The sequence below is a fragment of the Vicia villosa genome, linkage group LG1 (assembly GCF_029867415.1).
Source record: "Vicia villosa cultivar HV-30 ecotype Madison, WI linkage group LG1, Vvil1.0, whole genome shotgun sequence".
Taxonomy (NCBI): Eukaryota; Viridiplantae; Streptophyta; class Magnoliopsida; order Fabales; family Fabaceae; genus Vicia; species Vicia villosa.
In genome coordinates, this window is record NC_081180.1 from 213,077,733 (window position 1) to 213,103,793 (window position 26,061).

Genomic DNA, 26,061 nt, shown 5'->3' on the forward strand with positions numbered 1-26,061 from the left:
CTCCAACCTCATATCTAGCTTTATCTAGTAACATCCTAATTCTTTGGTTTACCACACATAACCTTTGTTTTTGTTCATCTTCTTAAAGCCACCATGAGAAAGTAATGTTTCTTACTTAATTGAAAAATACAAACATTAGATTACAAAGTTGAATACTAAAAAAGAAATGACCTTAAATCCAAAACGTCTAAATGATTGGTTGAATTGTTCATAAAATTTCATCTTTCATAAAGGACAATATTGTCATCAAGTATCTATATAATATTAAATGTTTTAATAATCAGATCGATAATTGAATTGGTCTAATCTCTAAACCAATATTTAATTATAATCAGGATTAAAGTTTTTAAAAAACTACCTGTTACTACAATAATAATCGTGACAAAACGGTATCTAAAAGTGTAAATATCGATAACCACAATTATTATTACAACATTTCTACGAATCAAAATTGTAAAAATCTTTAAGCAACTACAAGGCGATCACGACCGTTATTTAAAATCTTGATTGAGATCAAACTAACCGTTGAACGAGCCAACTCTTGGTTCAACCTATTGAACCGTTCTATTTGGTTTGATTTTCAAACATTAGTACTAATATTTTCATATATTTATGTACCATGCCTCGTCAATTTATGTGTGCTTATACAATTCAAAAAGCCAATCAAATTATTTCCAAAGCAAAAAGCCATTCATGGAAGCAGAGGAAATCTTGAAACTCTTTGATACTTTTTGGTTTGGGCATCAAAGTTCTTTAACATCAACAGGCTCTCATGAAAACAAATATCATCAAAGTAAACAAGAATCATCAAAAGAATCAAAGCTTTCTCGAATCCGAACCAATCACACAAGGTCCATGAGTGATGAATTAAACAACATGACAGCTTTCAAACATGATTCTCTTTCTCCAAAATCTGTCCTTTTTGAAACAAAGCTTCAAACAATCCACTCAGGGAAAGATGTCATAGACTACATAGAAGCCGAAAACCAAACACAGTTGCGGCTTCAAGTTTCGCCTAAGAAGAACATCGTAAGAAATAGAAGGAGGAAGAGAGAAAGCAAGAGTTTATCAGACCTTGAGTTTGAGGAGGTAAAAGGGTTCATGGATCTTGGTTTTGTTTTCTCGGAGGAAGATAAAGATTCGAGCTTGGTTTCAATCATACCGGGGTTGCAAAGGTTAGGAAAGAATGATAACGACGACGAAGAAGAGGATTCTTCTGTTGAATCTATGATTCAAAGACCTTACCTTTCTGAAGCATGGGAGGTTCATGAATGGAGAAAGAAAGAGAAGCCTTTGATGAATTGGAAAATTTCTGTTCCTACCAATGATGTTGATATGAAATATAGTCTCAAATGTTGGGCTCATAATGTTGCTTCCACTATAAAATGATGAAGTTTGTGATTCAAAATTTTATGATATTTTGCTTGTGTCTTTTGAGGTTTAATTTGATTTTTGGCTCCTCTTTTTCATTTCATAGTTTTGTTAGTTGTTCAATTTTGTCTGTTTTGAAATTTGTTGGAAAATCACATTCCATAAGGTTGTAAATTGTGTTCTTGTTGCATGAGAAATAGCAGGCTGGAAGACATGGATAGATTGGAATGAGACTAGTTGAAGGAGAGAGGCGCGAGAAACCATATGATTTTTTGGCCGAGGAGGTGATGTATCATGTGATGGACTTCATTTTTGAGAGAGGTATGAGCTAAATTGAAGAGTTAATATATATTTAAGTCCATGGATGAATTGTATCTTAAGCAAAGGTTGTAGGACGGGAAGATATAAGGGTTTTGATATGCAAGAACATGTCAATATTTGTATTCTTGTTTTAAAAAAAAAAAGTATATGTGTATCACCCTTATGTTGATAGGGGTGGCTAAAGACTTAATAAATTTTCGGTGGTTTAGGTCAAGTTCGTAGTGGTAGAGATCCTGTTTTGGTGTTTTTTTTTATGAGGTGAGAGCAAGTTCACGTGGAGTGAGAAGCTCTCTATTTTGGAGTGTTTCGTGGTGTATTTAGAATATCCGTCTTCATTTTAGAAAGGAGATATTTATAAAGGCTTCTGGGATTTGTGCTAGAGATCCAGAGAGCGATTTTCCCTAGCTTTGTAACCATGGAACGTGGGCATGGGAGGACTTGGTTTCCATAAATTATGGGGAGAATGGTTTTCTCCTTTTGACCGACCATTTGTTAGTTATTATGGGGACACGTCATTCCCATTGGATGGACCATGGGCGTGAGTTTAGAGGGCCCAACTCTGATGGGTGACTCATTAGCCCAATTAAGGCGACATTATGCCTCGTTATGGGCGGTCTACATGGCCTATTTGGGAGGCCCTGGTCTACATAGGATGGCTCGCCCCTTGGCATGGTATCTCGCCCGTCTTACTTTCCATAAGTTGTCCCTTCTTAAGGGCTAGCAAATTTATAACACTACAATCTTCAGTTGAGTAATTAGAGGTGAGATTTTATGTGAAGATCGATGATGAGGAAAACACATAAATAATGTTATGTTCTCTTCCTAATTCCTACGAACCGAACCTCTCTTAGTTATGAAAAAACATTACCAATTCGGTTGGCATCATGTTGACAAACTGTTAAATAACTCTATTGGATACGAATTATTGTTGTTCATGGATGCATAATTCAGATATAATCAAATTCTTGTGCACAGGTAGGACAGAAAGAAAACTGTCTTCGTGAAGGAGCACACCCACTACCTGTATAATGTGATGTCATTTGGACTAAAAAATATGTGTAACATACCAATGGATGATGAAAAAGGTCTTTGAAGGTGAAATTGTGAGATACTAGTGTTGGTATGCTCTCATAGCATAAATTCGATGAGAATATGGATATAAGAGATCTATAATGGGGTTAAATAGATCGTGCCCTTTTAAAAACCAAAAACAAAACACAAGTTATTTTCTATAAAATGAGAGTTAAAGCAGAGAAGCAAAAGAACAACAGATCGATTCAAAAGCTATATATTTCCTCATCATCAAAAGAATAGTGATTCAACCAATATCATAAACAACTAGGAAACTTAAAGTTGCTTTGACAAGCAATTTAAATCCTACAACTTAGAGACAATCTACTCTCAATTTAGGCAATGTTTGTTTGATGAATCAAATTCTTCACAAACCTACATTTATATGATAAAACATTATAAGCAAGATCTTATTCTAGATGGCATTCTAATTATGAACAATACCTAACATATATGATAACATGCACAAACTCTAAAATATATATGGAGAGAGAAAATGTAAGCATGATATATAGTAGTTCAACTATTGTCCTCTCTAAGCTTAATCAACTCTTCGATGATTTTTACATCGCAATCGATCATGCCTTCCACTATTTTTAATAATAAAGATACAAATATTTTGGTACAACGAATTACTATCAACCCGAACACTAAAATCCCGATGCTTTAGCCAACATGGATCTAAAATAGCAATTCCTCTTATTGATGCAGATTACTTAACTGCTAATATTCAAGATCTTCATGATCTAGATCCAACCACCTTGTTAGCCACAATAATTCTGCTCCAAGCTTCAATCCTACAACATCTTTCCTTCAGATCTGACGAAGACTTATCTGAGTGATTGTTATAACATAGAGTGACTGGATAACTCCCAACTTTATTTTGTAGCAACCTTTACTCAAATCCACCAAAATCTTCCTTGAAGTTTGAAAACAAATTCTTTTCTTGCTTGATAAGCATCAACCAAAAATATGAACAAGAAACGGTCCCTTTTTCTGATACACACAACAAACTTCACACAAAAACATTAGATTTTCTAATGTACCTTAATCTACCTCTCACACTCAATATTTAGAGTTGAGCACCACAACAATGGTTTCTTGGTATAAGTTTGAAGATGATATTGAATAGTATCTAAGGATCTCATACAACACAACTATATGCTTCTCACACTTTCAACATTTTAGGAGGTTTTTCCCAAGATTGAATTTCGAAGATAGTTTATTTGTGAATGAAGGAAGCTCTCATGGTTTCTATCAAGTTTCTTAACAAAGAAAGGATGCAAATCTTTTAGGCTTTGTTTGTGAGTTTGGAGGGAAAGGGAGGGGAGGTCTTTAAAAAATAGGAAGGACTAGGTGGAAAGAATAAAAAGATTTTGGTTGGGAGGGTTTTGGAGGGTTAGCTTTTATTCATAACACCAAAAACCCTCTAATTTGGAGGAACTTGAAATTTGTATTGAAGGAGGATTTTGGGAGGGTTTGGAGGGCTTACATAAAATTTCCAAATATCTTTTATATTGTTATAGTATTCTAAAAATTAAAAATATAGTAATGTAAACATTATTTTATCATTCTATACAAAATCATTTTTCAAAAAATGTCATTTCCCTATTTTTTTTTTAAAAATCATTTTCGGAAGCCTTCCTCTTCCCTCCCCTTCAAACTCGCAAAAAATGCCTTAGAAAATTCTTTGCTTTACAAACCAGAAAATTTAACAGCTTATCAAGAATGTCTTTCTCAATTGGGATCACCACATGCGATCAACAACCTCTTTTTACACTAGACAAAAGGATTAAATAGGTGCTAGAAATAAGACACAAAAAGATAGACAAAAAATACACAATGAGATTTTTGGCCAACTCATGAGTTATGTGATTTGAATTAAAGAAATAATGGTAATGAATCAAAGGTAGTAAAGTGGAGAGTTTGTTATTTTTGTGATTTCAATCATGCATGGATTTTTAATTCAAGTTAAACAATGTATGATTCGAATTACGCTTTATTTTGAAGAAAATTGGATTTTCATTATTCGAATCATCATGCACATGATTCGAGTCAAATATTATTGTGATGTGAATCACATACTTCCCTAATTTGAATCAGATTGGCAGAAACAAAAACTTCACTTCCAAGCAACCGTTTGATTTGAATCACAACTTATCTGATTTGAATCAAGCCAAAACCTTAATTTAAGAATTGTTAAACCAGAACCCACACAATTAACACAGTTTAACTTGTTCAAGATGACGAAGAAATAAATAAATAAAACAATAATTGGTAATCCAGTTTGATGCAACAACACCTAGTTATGGAGGGTTGGCTTTCAACTCAAAAAAGGAAATTCATTATTAGTAGTTTAGTACATTTAGTCTTATAGAAACAACAAGACCATGTTATTAAATGCCTCTTCCTAACACTACCCAATGACTTTCTATTTAGGACTCCCCCTAAATATGGGAATCCCTCTCACTTTATCTCAATCACTAAACCCTAGTTATAAACTTTACTTAACAATGTAGAATGTTGATTTACAACTCAACTAGAAAAACCTACAACTATGCCAATTTACTTAAACATAGTATGGTGTACATACAACAATAACAAGGACTCAAATAAACCCTAGAACACTAAAGATATTCAACGTATTGCTTGCTTTCTAATGTAGGTTTTGAGCTCCTTATATAGTAATTTATTATGGGCTTTCTCTTTTGATGTTTGATTTGATTTTGTCCAAAATAGTTGCACAATCAATTGGATATGATTTGTTCCATAAATGTCTCCAACAAAAAGATATGATTTGTTACAATTCAAATTCAAATTTAAATCTGATTTGATCTCCACAAATGTTAAAGTCAAACACCAAAACATATTGCTAAATAAAAACAATAAAATGTGATTGAATCTTAATAAGAAAATCTCCTAAAAACGTAACAATTTGGCCTATTGAGCAAGGCCCAGATGTCATACCCACATGTTGGGACATCGCGTCTAGGATGTGTCCCTTCTGCACCAGAAAAATAGCTTGACACACCTGAGAAATCTTGAAAACTTCTCCATATTATTGTTTTTCATTTCATAGCCAATCCAAAAAGGAACAACATGGACCTTTAGCTTGTCCATGTAGTTGCCTATGGTTTTTGGGTTTTGAGTGGGAAGTTCATGAAAATAAAACCCATGAGAAGCCTCGCTAATAACAAACCTAAAAGGAGTTGTCTCCCCTCCCAGTAAAATCCATTTTGAGGTCTCTCGTTTCATTGAACTCTTCCGAGTCATTAACATCCAATTATGAATCCATCACATCATCATAAGATTCCCTACCTTCTAGTAAGTTTACAAAGGGGCCCCTTACCTTTAAATAAGACGCTTCAAAACTTTTGGGGTACCACTTCGGTTTGAGAAGAAGCATCATTTATATCATAATCTTTAAGTAGTTCTATAAAGGTGATTTTTGGGTTTCCTATATTGATCATATCTAAAAATTGAACACAAAGTACTGAAATAGTATGGAAAGAGATTGGTACCTTTAAGGTTTGCAAGTTTCAAAGTATTGAGAAGAAAATTCCTGAAATACCTAAGAGATGTCTTGCGTATGGGATTGCAAGTCAAAGAACACGGAAAAATTGTTGGAATACGAAAATTATAGTAAAGGCAAAAGAAGTTATGACACTTTGAAGAAAGGAAAGTGAAAAAGAGTAATTAGTTTCACTTCCCCAATTTATAGAGAACCATGAGCACCAAGATATACAGTTGATAATAAAGGAAATATGGATGGTCACAATCAACGGTCCAGATACAACTTTTATCTCGCACTGACACTCGAGTGCACTTGAGCACCTTAAAGGTGTCGTCTTTCTACCCTATGCACCTAGATCCACTTGGGGCCCTCCCCAAAGCAACGTTTCCAAGATGAGAAAAGTATTTAATATGTGTGTTCTTGAGGCTACCAACTCCCATTCAAAGTATCAACGAAACCTCCCTCTACCAAGACAGCTCTTCCAACAAATCCCACAATTGCAAACGAAGCTCGACATTGTAACACCCCTTTTCTAACCCAAAAATAAATAAACATTCACAGAGTATTAACATGCATATAATAAAACGGCTTCACATGTTGTTTTCACCGCAATGAAAACCCAATTTGAATGCACTGATCATTCCATAACACAATTTGAATCTTCATGTTTTCATAAATATGCATATCGCACGCGGAATAAAAGTAACTTACGAAGTTTCAATGAATATATCCCATACTATATTCATCTACCAAATCATATAACATAATCAATCTGGAATACATACATGTCATATGAATTCAACATTTGGCATCATAGCCATCCACATTATATCCAAAATATCAAGTCAAATACCATAAAGACAACATTATCCAAACAATAAAACACGAGTTTAAATAAAACCCCTGAAGGTTCGAAAAACACAATAAGGGGGGTTGGATTGGGTTTTTGATAAAATAAGAACTTATGACACGTTTGGTTATTCTGGTTCATTTGAACTCAAACTACTCCAGTCCACCCTATCAAGGTGATTTCGCCTCTCTCTCTCTCTCTCTCTCTTACGAGGTCTTAATCCACTAATCAAACTTGATTACAACAATGTTCACAATGACAACCGTCAAAGTCTTCTTGAGATAAACCACAACCCGATTTCTCAAGGAACAACAATTATAAACTTACAACTAGAAAGTGTTTAATAAATGCTTTTAGAAAGCTATATCACAATTATGATGTATACACAATGTTTAAGAACAATGCACAAAAATTAAAAGAATGAATGAATAATTTGAGAGCTCCTCGTAATTTTTTGTGCGTGAGAATCCTTGTTTCAAACTTCAGTAGTGTCTTCAATATATAGTGAAGCTTTGGATCCATTGAGAAACACACTTCTTCGTTTTTGGAAGGTTGATATAATTCGTTTTAAGTTCTTCCCAAAAATAAGGATTATGTCCATAGAATTAAAGTTCCAGCCGATACTAAAAGATCTTGAATTAAATGACTTATAACGGAACTAAGTATCAGAATATTATGTATCAGAGCATTACGTCGGCGTTTGGTGCAAGAAACGTTTTTCTTATCAGAGCTTGATCAGAACTTCTGCTTCTGAAATCACAGTCAAAACCTGAGCAATCGACAACCTCACTACTTTTATCTTGGAGAGCTTATTGTAGTGACTTTCAGAACATGATCTTCTTAGAACGGAGATCAAGTGGCAAATACTTCTTGTTCTTGTGCTTCTTTCAGAATTTATTTCTTATTCTTTGATCTGGGTAAGCATCAGAACTTCTGTAACATAAATAAATGATTAGGGAGCATATATGTTCTTATTGAAATTATGTGTTTGTTATCATCAAAACTATTTCAAAGATGTAGAACCAAACTTTGTTCTAACAACCCCCTAGTATTACATGACCAAAGCATTTGACTCACTACCTAATCAAAACGATAAACCAAAAGCTCCTCGGCTAAATCCTCGGACAAGCTCACTACTCGTCGGAACCTGCACGATGTCACAATGAACATCATTCAAACAGAAGGGTGAGAATTCATATGATAATGAATACATACAGTATGTACAATGAATATAGCATACAATAGCATTAACATATCCCCATACTTCATAATTGAATAAGTTCCATAATTATTACACAAAACACAATTTCCAATCATCACAAAATAATTCACATCAATTCAAGTAATCACATAACACATAATGCGACTCGAATGCAATTAATGTGAATCAATGCATGTGGTACCATGTGAGTATCAAGCTCACGGCTCCCGATTATAAACCAGAGCCACGCTTCTGATCCGAACAATATCAAAGCCCTCAAAATTATGAACCTTTAGTTCACCACTTCCGAACCACAAAGGAAAAAAAGCCACGCCTATGTTTCCACACAAGGATCTGCTTATGTTTCCACACAAGGATCAAAGCCACCATGAATGCATGTACAATTATCACAAGATATATGTAATTCAGATTTTCCATACAATCTTAACATACCGCATACCACAATAATTCATACATTGAATTATCCATCAATTGTACAAAATACATCAAGTAATCATTCAAAACGAATGCATCCAAATAACATATGTTCATTAATACAATTTCATGAATATCATATCACATACATATCAACAAATGTCATCCACAATTCATCGATTCATAACTCACATATACATAATTACATGTTATTCACACAACAACATCATAATTAATTCATCAAGTGCTAATCGTTCCATTCCTATTACATAGATAATCATGTTAGCTCCTTAACACTTCGAACGACATATAAAACGGAGTTACAGATAAAAATTTATGACATTTAGAAGTTTCAAAAAAGAATATTTCATTTTCACTCAGCAGGAAGAAATCGTAAAATTCTACATAACACGACTCGCTTTGTGGACTCCTAGCGCGCTAACTGAGACATAAAATAGAAAGTTTGGTTTCTAAAATCTCGCTTAGCGAGTTGAGCGGCAGACTCATGATTTCTGCATTTCACTCCCAGACCTCGCTTAGTGGTCGGAGCTCGCTTAGCGGACTTGCGATTTTGCAGAAAAATTGCAGAGCAATCAGTTCTGCAATGGGGTGCCTCTACCCCTCTAAACCACCTACATGCTATGAGTAATGGTACATACAACCAGTATTTATCACATACTACCAACAATTTATACCAAAACATATTTAAGCATTAGGTTTCATGGATTATCACTCAATTTCATGGTTCATATATAAACCCTAACATAGAAAGTTATGAGAAAGAAAGAGATGAACACATATCATAATACTACACGTTGCATAAGTATATAATCAAGATAATGAAGATTCTCTCCCTTACTTAATTCAAAACTCCTTCTATCTTCAAGAATTTCTCCAAATCCTCTTCTCTTCTCTTCTTTCTCTACTCTTCTCTTTTCTTCCTCTTCTCCCCAAAATGAATTATGACTCTAAAAACCTAATTCTCTTACTATCTTCCCTTAAGTTAGTTGGGCTTACCCACCAATTCCACTTATTATTATAATTCTACCAATTAGGCCCAATTAGTCATACCTTGTTAATAACTTAATTACTCTAAATAGCACAAATACACGTATAATTAAATACTCAAATAATTATTATTTCACATAATAACTAAATAAATAAATAATTAATAAAAACACAAAATAAAATAATTACTAAAATAATTAATAAAAATTTGGATGTTATAGACACGAGGCCGATCATAGCACTTCTAGAACACATACCTTGGCTTCATAGATACTATGAAGGACTTGAGGGTAACTATTACGTGTTGATCAAACGGCCAATAAAACCTACTCAACTCAGAGGCCCAATCCAAATTTCAAACCTATTCAAGTCGGCGAACATGTGTACTTTTATCAGGGTGCTCTACACTGAAGCAGGGCATCACTTCATTTGAATTGTTAGGGTGCATCCAACGCTCCGTGCGTGAGACGCCTTATTCATCGAAGACGGTTATAATTTTCATTTTAATTTAAGTGTGTGAGTCTGTATCACACCAAGGTATGATTCACTACACACTTGGAAGTTTCATTTCTCTGACTAGGCTGACTTGAGCATTGGAGCCTAAATCTTGTAAGTATACCCCCTTCTCCGATTACGGGAAACATCTACTGTTGTGCCATAGACATCTACCGCTATGTCAAAAACCGTCCACGGTAAACATCACCAGTCTACTATCTTTATTTTATTTTGCACAGAAATTAACATCTTCTTCAACATATTTGTCTTAATTATTTTGAAGTTTTTATTGAAGATTTAAATGGGTCTTTTGTTTCATTTTTTAAAATGATTAATATAGTGTTGCATATTCGTGTTGGTAAAAAATTTATAAATTTTTTAAAATAAAATTTCAAATGAAAATTTGGTTTAAATTATTATTCTTAAAATATTATTTTAAGTATATCATTTTTTGTTATAACTTTTTTTTAAATCAAAACTTCAAAAAAATCACTTGAAGTTTAAAGCTATTTCAAATAATTTTTCATAAAAATTATTTTCTAAATATATTATTTTGAAAATATTTTAATTTTGAATATGTTTTAATTTTAAATAGTGTATATTTATGATATAAGATGTCAAAATTAATCATTTAATTTATAAAAAAAATTAATATTTCAAAAGCGTATTGTTATAAACATTATTTTTAAAAATATAAAAAAATAGTTTTTAAAATTAAAACAAACAACCCAAAATTAAATTTTCAAATGATTAATCCTCGTAGTGGAACATTTCTAATGTTTAAACGTCATACTAAACATCTTTAAAGTGAGTCTGGATGAGTCAATTAAAAATTTAAGAAAATTTAAAATTTCATGGAATTCAAATGCTTCATTTGGATTCCCTCCATTTTAAAATTATTTTGTTAGGATGAAGTATTCGAATTGATTCATTTTTAAAATTTATTGTTTGGACAATCTTTTAGGATGAGTTTGATTCACATTGAAGTACAGACCAATGAGAACAACACATCACAAGCCGTTAAGTTACTGGACAATTATTTGTCTCGTGCTTTGTTTGATAAATCATGGACATCACAAGCACAATAATTTCAATTTTACCATAATATCCTTTACATATAATTTAAATGTTTTATTATTTTATTTATATATATATATATATATATATATATATATATATATATATATATATATATATATATATCAAATCCAAATAAAGAAACCCAAACGAAACAAAATGTGAAAAAGAAACAAGCTGATATATATCAGATCCAAATACAACAAATATACTTTCCAACAATAAATTATTAATATTTATGTAACTGTTTACAGATATAAATCAAGTACAGTTTTATTTAATATGTATACGAAATGTAACTGTTTATATATATATATATATATATATATATATATATATATATATATATATATATATAGAGAGAGAGAGAGAGAGAGAGAGAGAGAGAGAGAGAGGAGGGATCAAATTACACCCGAAGAGTTACACCACGAGTTACACTCATTCAATAACTACATTTCGAATTAATATTTTTTAAATTCAACCGTTGGATTGAAAGATAATATCATATAGATCATACATATAAAGTTTAAGCTTAATCTATAATGATTTACTATGTCATTGAATTACATCAAAATTAACGTTATATGAAAGCTCATTTTGACGTTAATCTTTGGATATCTTGATGATATAGTAAATCATTATAGATTAAGCTCAAACTTTATAGGTATGATCTATATGATATTATGTTTCAATCCAACGGTTGAATTTAAAAAATATTAATTCGAGATGTAGTTATTGAACGAGTGTAACTCGTGGTGTAACTCTTCGGGTGTAATTTGATCTCTCCTCATATATATATATATATATATATATATATATATATATATATATATATATATATATATATATATATATATATATATATATATATATATATATATATATATATATTATGGTCATTTGGTTATTATGACGATGGACACAAAATTGTCCTTTGATTTATTGAAGTACAAGAATTTGGGTTTTTGTGCTGTCCTTTGAGATTTTTTTGTCCAGTGCTTCTTTCATTTATAAAATCAAACATAGAAAAATTATTGTTGTCCTGTCCAGTCCCTCAATTTTTAACAAATCAAACACACCCTTAATGACTCGACCATTTCTCTCATAGAGTTTATCATTCCGTCTTTGTGTTTACCCTTATAAGCACGAGTATGTTGTATTTTTTCTTTGTTCCGGAATTGGTTCCTCTAAATCAATATACACACTTGACCCTTCTTCATTTACAATTGGCTCTTTGATCATGACATCATCTACATCAAATGCATGTTCTACTTAAACTTCATTTGCCCTATCTTTTACACATATATCTATAATGTCATTTCAATTTAGAACGACCTAAATAAAAATCTATTTGCTTCTTCATGAGACTTAAAAACAAAAAAAAAAAACAAAAAAAAACAAAAACAAAAATTACTACAATAATCATTAACGAGAGAGACTATAACTCATACAAAGAAAACTCAACATATTATTGACACCAAATGTAAGCACAAAAGGACAAAAGAAATGTTTTAACAATCCGACCAAACCGGTCAATTCAACTGGTTAGATCGGAAATTGGAGGTGACTCTGGTCCGATCAGTCTTGTAAAACCGCAGGTGGATCAAAATCAAATTGAACCGCTCAAAACCGTTTGAATCAAGAACCGGAGCCGGTTTCATAAAACTGTCTAGTTCAATGAAATGCTTGTCATTGACCAATTTTAGTATTTTTTATAAAAAAAATAAAATTAATATGTTAGCATCAATATTTAAAGCATTTTTCCTTCACAAAAAAGAAATTCTTATTTAACACAAAAGGGCAACACAAATATTTAAGTTATAACATTGTGTTATAGTTTTGTTTTTATAAACATACTACTATATTGTATAATTATGTCTACCATTGATCTCATAGTATTAACTTTGTGATATATTTTTATAATATTTACTTTATTAATTTGTGAACATTTGATTATGTGAATTATCTATAAAATTTAACTGTGTTAATTTATTTAATAAATGGTTCGACTGTAAGTTTAATCTATTGAACCAAATGAACTTTGAATCGAAAATATTGTCAATTTGATCTCTGGTCCGATTTTTAAAACATTTGGACAAAAGGATGACAAGTTCATACTACAATCTAACTAGCTAATTATGAGCTTTTATATATATATATATATATATATATATATATATATATATATATATATATATATATATATATATATATATATATATATATATATATATATATATATATATATATATATATATATATATATATATATATACACTACATGGATACCATTTCAAGTTTGTTAGAAACAACCTCAAGAAGCTAATTAATAATAGAACTTCAAAAAGTATTTTCTCATGTGAACACCAATCATATAGGTCACTCATGTGTTACTAATCAAGACTAAAAGAATACAATGCATCATCTGAAAATTAAATAGTTATCTGAACAATTCACATAAAAGAAATCAATGCAAAATGGAACAGTTATGCTTAGATTCACTCGAACTTTTACATTGGTTGAATCATAGTAAAGAGACACCTAATCTAAGACTCATGTGATGAATATAACTCTAACTTTTACAAAAGATCCTTATGGCTCTCTCCACTCTTCAACATTTTCACTGACCTCTCTTCCACCAAGGCCTCAATTATAGAAAAGAGATTGACTTTTTTTACTTTCCCTACTTTGCACAATATTTCAACTATTTTATTGTTGAAAAGGGCCTCAATGATACTTCAATATATGTTACTTCATTGCCTCTCGCCTCAAGATTTTTCTTCTATTTTATTCAGCAGGTATATCAATTAATCATGAATGTTTCATCTTCCTATTAATTTGGACCTAACTACACAATGATGCATCATTTCTCTTAAACAGCTCTGAGTTGTCCAAGTATCACTGGTTCTAGATTATGGTCACATGAATGGATGCAACGCAACATGGTACCTATTCAGAATCTAAGCTTATTCAACAGACTACTTTGAAACAGCTCTCAAACACCTTACATAGTGGTGTTGGAAATTCAGCCATACATATTATTTATTACGAGCGTGCAGAAATAATATGAAAGCATAGATTCAATCATGGAAATTAAATAAAAGAATAAATAAGCATGTAAACAGAAACCTGGTATTAAATTAATAACTGAAATAATCTTCAAGTACCAAATACTCTTCAATACTCGTACAGACTTCTTCTTCGATTACAACTTGGATTCCAAAAATAAAAAGTCATAAATATATGGTGCAATAGTTCCTCAATGTGAGAAACTATTGCTTATGGGAAGGTAATTAAAAGGCTAGAAACTATGGTGAAGCAAAGGAAAATAGCAGGAAAACAAAGTTGCAGTAAAACACAAAATATGCAAAAGGTATGTGAATTGACGGAAGGAAGAGAAGATAGAGAAAGACTTCAGTAACTGCTCCTTTTAGAACCCTTAATACATGACCTAAGTCTCCCTAGAATCTAGAGAGCACCACTTGAATTGTGTGAAGAAACTGTCAAACGAGTGGGCTTTTGTTTCAATTGTTCGTGGGCTACTCTGTTTTAATTGTAGTAACACCTGTGTCGTTTGTGATAGGTGTGTGTATCATGGGGCACACATTTGATGGCGTGTTGGTCGTAACATGTAGTTGTGTCGGACGGGGCAGCCTTTTGTCATTGGAAATTTAGCTGACACTTCTACTAGATAGCAGAAGTGTGTTCTTTGGCCACATTCCTTCATATTTATTCATGCAAGCTTGGCTAGATAAAAATACCTAAAAATCCAGTAAAAATACCAACGTGAAGTAATATAATCGATAAAAACGGGGAACTAATTCATGTTAATTAAGCTTAATATGCGATACGATTCCGTGTTATCATTGCCTCAGATTGAAGGTAGCCCCTTAGGCTCTACGAACACCGAAGCAAAATTTTTTCATAACTGACCCATCCTCTCCTTCTATAGTTGAGACAAATGGATCTCCCTGGCACAAATCCAGTTTGGTATGGAGAGGTTAATTTACCAATACAATGCTTCAATATCTCCACAATAACTTTACTGAAAACCTTATATATTGTGTTGCACAAGGAGATTGGCCGGAATTGGCAGACATTCTATGGATTCGCAATTTTCGGAATCAAGCAAATATCAGTTTGGTTCACCGCTGCAATAATAGATGGATTACACCAACTCTGCTTAACAAAATCACAAACACTTTCCCCTAGTGTTGGCCACGATTTATGTTTTCATTTTGATCACATGTTTTATGCTTTTCTCATTTATCATTTTTTTTCTTATATATCCATAACGTATTGATTGGTCAAATATTCTCTTTTATGTTATTTTAATAATATAAAAAATTTATGAGAGAATCATGGAGGGAGGGGCGTACAACTTAATTTTTGTTTTTTTAATTGACAAATACCATTTAATTATTATGTGAATTTTAACTGTTTGGTTAAAACTAGTTTGTCCCTTTATTTTAGCAACTACTTTTATTACATTTAATAAAAATAAAAACTATTTTGAGTGAGAATTAAGGCATGGAGCGGATCATGTTTATTCATTTGGCTATTTTTTAGTTTTTTGTTATTATTTAACATATATTAATAATTAGATTTTTTAATTTTGTTGCATGTTGACTAAAGTTTTAACAAAATGAAAACATTATTTAGTAAACAATTTTTTTTAAATAATTGGTTACATAATTAACTATTTGAAATTAATTAATTAACCTAATGTTAACTAAGTCAAAATTAGGGTTTCTTGAGGTTCCATCCCCAACCACAAACGGCGGCCGCCGCACGCCTATCATCACCAACATCACCAAAACCCTAAACTCGGCACAGATCCAACGGAACTCAACCTAAACAAAACCAAATCCTATATTTAAACCAAATCAAATCAAGAACAATAATGATTAAATCAAAAAGAAAACGTTAGGGTTAATGAACAATAGATACAAAGCAGTCTAAACACAATCACAAATCTAAAATTTATTATCAATCTATTAAAAGTGAAGTACTTGGAAATTCCAAGTCCAACCTTTTGATTAAATGTTATAAATTTTCTTATTCCAAGGGTAAAAGAGACTAATCAATGCTATGTTGTTACCATATTCATTTGGCATTTAATTTTGCTGACGTGTCAATCCATCACAACTATATATATTATTTTTTATTTATTTGATTTCTTTCATTTAATTATTTGATTATTCACGATTCATGCATGAAGAAGGAATTGGAATAGACTGTTTTATGGCCAAACTAATTTTGTATATTATTCAATGCATAATTTGAAAATACCTACACTTTTTGCCCCACTACACTTATTTCCAGGGTTAATTCTCATTAAGTGCATCCTTTAGGATTCACTTTTGTTTCCTCTATAAAACCCTCAAGGATGCAAAACCCTAACACAGCTTCTCATCTTCATCGTTCACATCCGTAAACTCCATTCTTATTCCATTCTTCAAATTTCAAAAGCGCATGGTTTCAATTGGTTGAAATTATTCAAGATTTATGTCTTCTTTAATCATAGTTTAATCATCTCTAATTTTGTTTTTCAAGTTAACAAACTATTCATGGTTTAGTCATATCTGTTACTTTCTCAGATCTACACACCGAATATGGTCTCTAATCCCTCATTGATTTCCTCTCCAGAAAAACCTATATCTATGGGTAAACTCAAACCCTTTCAAATTCAATCCCAATTTATTTATTGTTTCAAATTTTTCTGAGAATTTGATTATTGAAATTTTGTTTTTCTGTTTGTTTTTTGATGATTCAGGTATCAATTGACAAAGGATGATATTAAGGCTTATGCTGTTGTTACTGAGAAGCCAAGTGGGTCTTTCCCCAATGTTGTTAATTGGTATGATGTTATTCCTTCAAGCCTTGCTGCTAGGTATGTTTGGTTTTGTTGATTAATTATTGATTTTGGTTTTTGTGATTGGAATTTGAGTTTGAATTTGATTTGTTTGGTTTTTGTTTGGTGCTTGGGTTTATTTTTTGAATTTTGATTGTGTGGATAGTTTCCCTGGGAAAGTTCAAGGTGTGAAGTTTACAAAATATGTCAGGTATTCAAAGTAGACACAATGAAGCATGAAAACTTGGATCCATCTATGTTTGAGGTAGGCCCTTCAAAGTACTTTACCATTGCATATTGAAGCAACTAGAAAACTCATCGAAACAAATAACAATGAAGTCGCCATTGAACATCTATTTATCCTACGCACATGAATAAAAATATCGAAGAAAACCAAAACAAGAACAGGTCTCAAAGAATGGGTAAGGGTGTCTATTACGTGAGGGGAATGTATTAGCACCCCTCACGTCTGTGGTACTCCACAGGATCCATTCTTGCTAGTTACTAATCTAAGGGTGTGTGTGTGTGTGCGTGTGTGTATCATGCAAAGTGATAAGGTAAACATGCAATGGAAGATATACAGATAATAGGAAACATGAAAATAGTAGGAAAACAAGATATAAGAAAAATTCGAACAAAACAACAACAACAAAAAAAGTTCGAACAAAATAAGAAGAAGAAAAAAAGTCGCTCGCTAGGGTGTTCATACCCTGTGCCTACATACCTCTAACGTGCAATGGAGAAATCAAAGCACCGTAGTTCGGCCCAAAAGTTTCTGTTTCTATCTCGATTCGCGTCTCCTAGCGAAACGGAACCGAGCACCCTAAGGGAGCATGCAACAAGGAGCGTAAAAAAGATCCTAGCAGACATGGCATGTGAACAAGCATCACAAATAAGAACATGCGAACAGGCATCACAAATATATAATACGAACAGGCATCGCAGATAGAAAGACAAACATGTAATAGGCATACACAAATGTGAGCGTGTGAATAGGCATCACAAGTGATAACGCGAACAGGTATCGCAAACAACGTGTAACAGGCATACATGTGCAACTGTGTGAACAAGCATCACAAAGATATCATACGAATAGGCATCGCAGATAAGAAGATAGTGAACAAGCATCAAAAAGATATCATACTAACAGGTATAGAAGATAAGAAGATAGTGAATAAGCATCACAACCATATGGCATACAATCGAGCTCCGCTCGAGAAATAAACAAACTACTGAAGTAGTAATTAATGCAAATGCAACACACAAACGAGCTCGGCTCGTAAAGCAAGAAAACTACCAAAGTAGTGACCTTGGGACAGGGGAAGTGCTTTAGCTAACGGGGAAAGCCACCCGAGATAGATACACTACATAATCTTAGCTAACGGGGAAAGCCACCCGAAGCTACTATCAACGAGGAAAGCCACCCGAGATAGACACGCCACGGTCTGTTAGCTAACGAGAAAAGCCACCCGAAGCTATTGTCAATGGGGAAAGCCACCCGAGACAGGCACGCCATAGAGTGTTAGCTAATTGGGAAAGCCACCCGAAGCTATTGTCAACGGGGAAATCCACTTGAGACAGACTCAAAGTAAAAAGAAAGAGACAAGAGATAGTAAACAAACAAAAACAGAGCCTCTTTCGAGGGCTTGGCCAGATGAATGCCTACCCTACTTCTCATGTTATGAATGACGCGGCATGCCTACCCTACTTCTCATGGCATCATATGGTGCGCGAAAGAGTAAAAGGCACAAGGAGATAATACCGAACAAATAGCAAATCCGCAATGAGCTAGCAAGCGTAAGTAGAGAAGTCCGGAATACTTCGCGTAAGCCATCATCAAGCAAAGTTAGAATGCTTCTTCAAAGCATCAAAAGCGACATGGTCGGTTGCAAAAATAAATCGCGACCGCATCCTGCAAGGGACAACAAAATACAAGCACATCGAACAATGTATATACATCTCGTGAATGAGAGACACGGAGAAATTGCATCGGACGCGAATTTTTGTCCCACAAATAAGGTGAAACACAAACACTTTTCAATCGAAATAAACGATCGAAAGCTCCCTTGAAACGCCTTGCACAAGTTAAGGAATGCATTAGTAACAACAAGTAGGTATCTTCACCCTCCATAGAAAATAATAAGAATTAAATTCTATCAACAAAGTCTAACAAGATATATTGTTCATGACATTTTCAAAGAATTAGAACTAAACTATGCAACAAAAAATTTAAATTCTAACAAGCAAAAAATTACATGTTTTGTTCTTTTTTTATCATGCCAAATTCTAACAAATGTATATGTTTTTATGTCATTTTACCATGCTAAAAATAATGAAAAGCAAACTAGTTAAAAAAGTAAATCTAATATGCAAAAAAATGAATACAGGTGGTTTCAAGTTGAAAATAGTGTGTAGAAGCTAAGGATTTCGCAGGCCCAATTGGAACAGGGCCCAGGGGTGCTTTTGTTCAAGTTCAGCATACAATAACCGTGTGCATTGGGCTAGGGGGAGGTGTAAATCAGAATTTCATAGGCCCAATCTAACATTTGTTTTCATCAGATTTTTTTATTCAATTCAGATTTTATGGTTTCAATGTTAAAGATCTAATCATGTCCATTTATTCCTAATTAACACCAATTAAATCCAACTAATTACATTAATCTTGTATCAATTAACAGTAAAAATAAATAATCAAATGAAAAGGACTTAGGTCAAAGTTGATAACCGTACTTCTCCTCATCCTCGTGTGCGACGGTGCGATCATCTTCATCGGTGAAGATTCCATAATCGCCACCGTGAACACCGCAAACCACCTCGTCCCGCCAATATCCATCTCTTTCTCAATCTCTCCGATGCGTCAACCTCTCAATACCATCTCTTTCTTGCTCACCTTGATCTCTTGTTCGATTTGTTGTCTCTCGATTCAAGATTCGCTCCGTCTCCTATCTTTTCATTTCTTTCGTTCTCTGTGTTGATGGTGATGTTGCGATTATTGTTGATTATGCAGGTTGAAGTTGCGTTGATTAAGTTTGAAGTAGATAGGATCGTGCGATTGAGATGCGATGTGGAGTGATGAAAATTGAAAATATGGAACTCGATTCAGATGCGATACGAAGGTGAGGTTGTTGCGTGACTCTGCAGAAATTGGCGATGAAGGAAGTGAAGTTATGATGAACGTGAATTGGTGAATTGTTGATTCAGAGATGAAGATCGAAGATGATGAACACGGTTCAGAGGTTAGATTTTTGTGATTTGTTACGATTCCTCCCCTGATTCCTCCCTTGTTAATTCTCTGTGAGTTTTCTGAATAATTGGAGATGATTGGAATCCAGAGAAAGTTTTCTGTTGAATGAATCGGAGAGGTTAATTGAAGACAGAAGATGAAGATTGGTTTCAGATGCGGATTCGTGATGCGGATGATTTTTTAAGGATATTCGGTGATTGGCGTTGTTGAACGTTGTTGAAGTCCTCAATTCGATGAAGAGTGAAGAGACTATGCTGAAGAGTCGTGAAGGATGGTTCGGTTATGGATAAGGATTGAAGATTGGGAGAAGAAGGTTGAAGAGCATCTGAGAGTTTGTTACGTATTCTGTTACGTTTTTTTTGTTAGATTTTTCTGCAGAATCAATGGAGAATTGAGAGGATTCTAGAAGAGATGAAGATCGAGAGAGAGTTTTTCTGATGAGTTTTGATGAAGGTCGATGGTGGAAGGGAAGGGAAAGATAGTTTGTTACATTTTCCGATTTTTTCTCGATGAGTGATTTTCTAATCCCCTGTTATAATTTTTTCGTTCTCTTCACTTTGCAATTCCCATTTCTATTTCTGTTGTTGGTTTTGGTGGTTTTAGAATTCTGCCGGTTTTGGAAGCTTATGTACATGGCTCAAATTGATTGAAAATATTTCCTAAAAAATGTGGAGCTGCCGGTTGTCGCGGGGAAAAATCGTATCTTTTTTCTGGATGAGACACCTGATGCCTTCTTTGGGCTCGAGTGCTCAAAAAAATGATTTTTCTTTTGTTTCGACCAAACTTTTTATTGTTTCCAAAGGTGGAAAAGGAAAAAAGCTGCAATAACCTTAAAAGTGGGGGGAGAGATTCCGGGTAAGAGGGTTGGTTATACGAAGGGAAGGTATTAGCACCCAACGTATCTATAATACTCTATAGGTTTCTTTGCTATGTTTTTCATTCTATGTTATGGTGGAGATTCTTGTGAAATAGGTGGGACCTAAGGTGTTTGTTTGATTATGCTTGCAAAGATCATCGCGATCCTCTGCATACATATCCCTTAGAGGGAATCAGAGCATTTGTAGCTCGGGGTCTACGGGTGCTAAGGTTTGAGTGGTTTGAGGGAGAAGTTTTGCTCGCCAAGGATACGACCTTGTGCCCACGTATTCTCAAAGGGATGTTGAGAAAGTCAGAGCAATCGTAGTTCCCACTTATGCTAGTGGAAGCAAAGGATAAGAGACAAATGTCATCTTAATGCTCGATGTATCTAATCTATATCATCACATACATCTGTTTGATTTGTTTGAAATCTTTTCATTATAAGCCCTGGGCTGTGCCACTTATGGCGCTTAGAATGATAAAGATGTTTTTTTGTTTAACCAGCCTTGTGGCAAAAACTTTCAATGAAGTCAGCCTTGTGACAAAAAGTTTTGATTAATCAGCCAGCCTTGTGGCAAAAGTTTCAATGTAGTCAGCCTTGTGACAAAAACTTTGATTAATCAGCCAGCCTGGTGGCAAAACGGTTTGATTGATTAGCTAGCCTTGTGGCAAAAAGAAGTTTGATTGATTAGCCAGCCTTGTGGCAAAAAAGTTTGATTGATTGATTGTTTGTGATGATATAGAAGAGATACTCCTATCATAGAGATGAAAAATGTCTAATCTCCTAGGGTATTTGTTTTGGATATTGGGGATGCTTATAAGAAGCTCGTGGATCCTTGTACGAAGCCCAAGAGGAGGCTATCCGAGGGTCCTTGCATTGTAAGCCCAAGAGGAGGCTATGGGAGGGACAATCGAGGGTCCTTGCATTGTAAGCCCAAGAGGAGGCTATGGGAGGGACAAGTCGTTTGTACAAAGCCCAAGAGGAGGCATGGTATAGTTGGTTTGAGCTCTTAGAGCGATTTCACCGGGAAACCATACTCTATTGTCCTAACCTAAACTAGGGAGATTCTTTGCACGAAGCCCAATAGGAGGCTATGGGGAACCTAGTGTTGTACTAAGTTGAACAAGCATATATAACATGAACAAACACATGGACAAGTATGAATAAACATGGACAAACATGAACAAGTATGAACAAATACATATATATGACAAAGTGTGTGTATATAATGGAGTTTATGAAGGAAATATACCTGTTAGAATGATCCATTTGTATACACGGGGCTCGGGACTTATACTCGGGGAGAGGCCCACTTGAGTTTACTCAAAGCTATGTAAACAAGTATTTACAAAAGGGTTTGGGACTTATACCTACATGGAGGCCCATGGTATTTTTGGGAAGATTTAATGAAAACCTTCATTTTTGATTTGTTATTCAAAGTTAAAAATCAAATTGATCGAGATATATACAAAAGAGGTGTATGTACAATGAAATACCTAATTTCATGTAAAGGAATGAGACTTATACCTATGTGGAGGCCCATGGTGATTTTGAAGAAAAACCCTAATTCTTGATCTTGTTATTTGAGGGTTTAAATCAATTTGGTCGGAGTATAAAAAGATATGTATATATACAATGAAAAAACCTAAATTTATACAAAGGAATGGGGCTTATACCATAAGGGATGCCCAGTGTTTTTGAAAATCAATTGATCGATCCAAAAAGATTTAATCAAGAGTTTTTGAAAAGAAAATCAAAAAGAAATGGTTTTGAAAATGATTTGTTTTGAAAAACGGCGATCGTTTGTTTTTTAACGGTTTGAAATTTTGAAAGAAATCAAATTAATTTAAGATAAACACAAAGATTATACTTAATTAACACCTAAATAATTAGGGTTTGATCACGAAATATTTACAAATGAAAGTTTGAAAAATCAAATGAAAAACAATATTTAAAGTATTTAAAAATACCTAAAAACATATCATTTTAAACCTAATTAAAAATGTATTAAATAAATATTTTTTGTGATTTTTTTTGGATAGTCATAAAATATATATATTAAATGAGAAGTGTATAAAAAATGAAGTGAAAATGAGTTAATTTTATTGGTCAAAATGATTGGTGAAGTTGTGTAAAAAAAAGAAGAAAAAATAAGTGTTAAAAAAAAGTTTTAGTCCCTAAGGGACTTGAACTCGTGACCTTGAGGTCACCAACCAAAACACTTGCCAACTGAGCTGCACGCGCAGCTTGTTATCATAACACATCCATTTAATTATATTTAAAAACGAACATTTGAAATTTCTGAACAGAAAATGGCGCCAAGAACACATCCCCAATTTGATTTTGAAATTTCTGAAAACTGAACCAAATTGATCAAGTGAAGGGTCTATCTCACTCGGTTTTTCACAAGGATCATGATGGTGCCCTCATAATTCATTTATTTTTGCTCTAAGGTGATCAATTTTGTGATGAACACGAAGAACCCTAAAACTGAAATTCAATGTGGAATCGTGTATGTGCAAGTTATGATGCAATTGATTGAGGGTTAATGATCCTCATAGGTGCAGAAACAAGATGGTATATCAATATTTCATTTATGATGCATGTATGTATGAGTTTGAAGTTCGTGAGCACTTACCTTAAAAATGGCAAAACTGGAAATGGAATTTGAGCCTGGAGGTGTTACAGATGTTGTTGCTCGATCTGGACAGCTTCAATGGACCCTAGGGAACATGTTTGAATGCTTGGAGTAGATTGAAAACATTTGGATCAGTTGGTGGAACCCGATCTGCAGTAGGGCCAAGTATGAATCGAGCTTGATGATTCTGAGGTTATTGGCTATATGTGACGGATTGGATAGTTCATATGTGATATATGGATGATGTTAGAAGTATTAATTTGGACAGAAATGAGCTATAATGAGAATTGGCATGATAAGGCTCACTTTGTGCAAGTTTGGAGGTTGAAGAGTGATTCTGAGTTTTGGGTGTTTTTGGGGTGTGTGGATGGATCAAACACATCCCACATGATGTTTATGAGTTGTGGGAGGCATCACTTTGCTCAGAACTGCAAAGGTTTAGAGGTTGGGATTTCTACCTCACTTTGAAACTTGAAACTTGCAATTCAAGAAAGAAGAGAGAAAACCTATGATTGTGAGGTTTTGGTGTGATTTGAAGAGTGGAAATGACCTCTATTTATAGGCCAAGCTTTCTGAATGCAAAGCTCTTGCAAGTGGATCAAAGAGTGATGATTTGGCTTAAGAGATAAAATGGAATCTTTCACATTAAATGCAAGATGGTTAAAACCTAAACCATGGTTAAAATTGGCTATGCTTCTTATATATTTCCCATCTGTCTCAAATCAGAAAATATCTTCCAATTATTGCATCTATGCATCATTACTTGGATCATAGACCATATGGTTCAAACTTTTGGCAAAATGACTTGAAATTTCAAGTGAAAATGATCACTAAATGCATAATTCAAAACCATAGCTATGCTCCATATTTTTTCATGCTCTTGGACATTTTGGAAAGCTCATGTTACACACTTAAAAATCCTAGTTGAAAGTTTCTTCAAGACCTTTAAGGAAATGGGTGAAAAAGATCCATGAACATTGAAGAAAATGAGATTTTAAGTGAAATTTTCAAAAGATACCAACTTTGAAGCTCCATATCTCTTAAATGGTTGATCTTTTGGAAAATCATTTTATGTGACAAAGTTGTTTATTGGATCAAAATCTACAACTTTCATGGTGGAAGTTTTTTTCAGTTTGTAGGTGAAATTTTGAGTTATTCTCTTCCAAAGTTTGGAAAAAAATCATTGAAAAAACACTTAGAAAATTTTTCTAAGTATAAAAGTCAAACTTTGACTTTTTTATTCTTGATTGATTTTCTTGATTTTCTTTGATCAAATGACTTCATATATCATATATTGATGATTTAAAACTTTAAAAGTCATGGTTGACCAAAATTTCCAAAAAGTCAATGGTGATCTTCTACAGTTGACTTTTTCAGACGAATCGCGTTTCTAGAGATTTCAAATGAATCAAGCTATCTTCACCAAATGAATGGTATGAATGGATCACATTGAGTTGTTGGAGTATCTTAAGCTATGGTTTAAGTTGTGGCACCATGCCCTGATTAAAAAGTCAGTTGTTCAGTGAATTAGGTCAAAAACCCTAATTGTCGACCTGATGAAATTAATGACTGTGGATCTTGAATTGAGATGTAATTTCCATTGGATATTGTCATAGGGATAATTTGAAGATGATTGAAACTTTTCAATGATCCCCTGGAGCTTTTTAGGGTTTCCCAAATGTGATCCCTGATTTCAGTCCCTGATTAGTTCAAAACCCTAATCTGATGATTTGCAATTTCACTGTTGATCAATCCTTGTGTAAGAGATGTCTTGAGCCAATAGATTAGGTCAAAATGATGCACTTGGGGTCTTGAGGTCATGTCCCAAGTCATTAGGTCAAATCCTGAGCAAAAGTCAGGAGTATGCTATCTTCAGTCAAAACCCTAATTTGGTTGATTCAAAGTCTTTGAGCTTGTGGAAATGAATCTTTGAGGACCAAATGTTGATTGTTGATGAAGATGATTCATTTGAGATGAAGGGGGAACAAAACCCTATTTGATTGTTGCTTGTACTGATGAGTGATTTCCTGATTAAATCCTGCTGAGTCACAAGTAGCAAACACAAGCTATGCAATTTATCAGTGATGCATATGCTGTGTATGCAAATGATATGAGGTGGTATC

General features: G+C 33.5%; 1 protein-coding gene across 1 annotated transcript; it reads left to right on the forward strand.

The window, feature by feature from the left end:
- The first annotated feature begins 616 nt into the window (after nt 1-616).
- On the forward strand, nt 617-2,911 carry LOC131622336 (uncharacterized). Its single transcript, XM_058893373.1, has one exon. The coding sequence runs from the start codon at nt 694-696 to the stop codon at nt 1,387-1,389; it is 696 nt and encodes a 231-aa protein (XP_058749356.1). The 5' UTR covers nt 617-693; the 3' UTR covers nt 1,390-2,911.
- Nucleotides 2,912-26,061: the final 23,150 nt, after the last annotated feature.